This window comes from Parasteatoda tepidariorum, chromosome 6 (assembly GCF_982258835.1).
Source record: "Parasteatoda tepidariorum strain Cologne lab strain chromosome 6, Ptep-v5.0, whole genome shotgun sequence".
NCBI lineage: Eukaryota > Metazoa > Arthropoda > Arachnida > Araneae > Theridiidae > Parasteatoda > Parasteatoda tepidariorum.
The window spans coordinates 26,478,252-26,479,646 of NC_141760.1; the positions used below are offsets into that span (position 1 = coordinate 26,478,252).

The following is a 1,395-nucleotide window of genomic DNA, read 5'->3' on the forward strand; positions in this document are numbered from 1 at the left end:
GACTGAAATTTTTAAACATTATTGTAAGAGACTTTAATTAGTAGTTATTGAATTTGAATATACGAACTTTAAATGCTGTTGTATATATTTCTTAGTATAATATTTGTAGTTTTGAATCATTCTTAGTCATGTAAATACTTATTTTTATTGTGAATATTTCCATATATTCTCTAGTTATTGAATTGTTCTAATGTATATATATACAACTAGTTTAGTTTGAAAATTTTCATTAGTGAATCTTTAACTAGTTGCTTAGTTTTGTGTTATAATGGCTGATAAAGATAAAACGGGAACTGAAGCTGAAATTCATAAAATTGGCCTTCGCTTACCTGGATTTTGGATTGATAATCCAAGTCTATATTTTACGCAGATTGAGGCTAATTTTAAATTATCAGGGATTACTTCTGAATCTACTATGTATTGCTGTTTAATCTCTGTTCTTGATCAGAATATTATGCAAGTAATTGCGGACTTGGTCAGAAACCCAAATTTGGAAAAGCCTTACACTGCCGTTAAGGATAGACTTATTGCAGAATTTTCCTTGTCCGAGAGTAAAAGAATTCAAACTTTACTTCAGGACCTTGCATTGGGGGATTCTAAGCCGTCTGCCTTGTTGCGACATATGCGAGAATTAGCAGGATCTAATTTTTCAAATGAGGTTATTAAATCTATTTGGCTATCTCATTTACCCTCATCTATTCAGTCTATTTTAAGTGTTAGTACGGAAGGTTTAGACACTTTGTCAACTTTGGCAGATAAGGTTTCTGAAGTAACTAGTTTTTCTGCAACTTCAAGTTGTAATGAAGTTGTAAATAGAGATTCACTTATGGAAAAAATAGCTCAAATGTCTACGGATTTGGCAGAGTTGAAGAACGAAATTAAAGCTATGCGTAGATATCGAAGTCTATCCCGTAGTCGTTTGCGTTCCAAATCTAATGTTTCGAAAGGTTTTTTTCACACTTCTAAAGGTGAAGCAGAGAGTCAAACTGCCGAAACGAAAATGTGTTGGTATCATAGGAAGTATGCTAAAAAAGCACACAAATGTATTGAGCCTTGCAATTATAATTTAAACTGATGAGCTCTACTATTAGTCCGGTGGTTAATAGTAGTGAGAATTTAAAATTTAGCCACCGACTTTTTGTTTCTGATCGCAAAACTAAGTTAATGTTCTTGGTCGATAGCGGATCTGATGTAAGTTTATTGCCTATAACATTTAAAGGTTGCAGGCCAACATCAAATTATGTGTTGCATGCTGCTAACGGCACTGCTATTAAAACATTTGGTGTTAAACTTATGTCGCTAGATTTTGGATTGCATCGAAAATTTGATTTTACATTTATAATTGCGAATGTTTCGAAACCAATTTTAGGCGCGGATTTCTTACGACATTTTGAG

At 32.8% G+C, this 1,395-nt stretch overlaps 1 protein-coding gene across 1 annotated transcript; it reads left to right on the forward strand.

The window, feature by feature from the left end:
* Nucleotides 1-268: 268 nt before the first annotated feature.
* On the forward strand, nucleotides 269-1,075 carry LOC147807702 (uncharacterized). The gene has a single exon (XM_087166761.1). The coding sequence runs from the start codon at nucleotides 269-271 to the stop codon at nucleotides 1,073-1,075; it is 807 nt and encodes a 268-aa protein (XP_087022887.1).
* The last annotated feature ends 320 nt before the right edge of the window (nucleotides 1,076-1,395 follow it).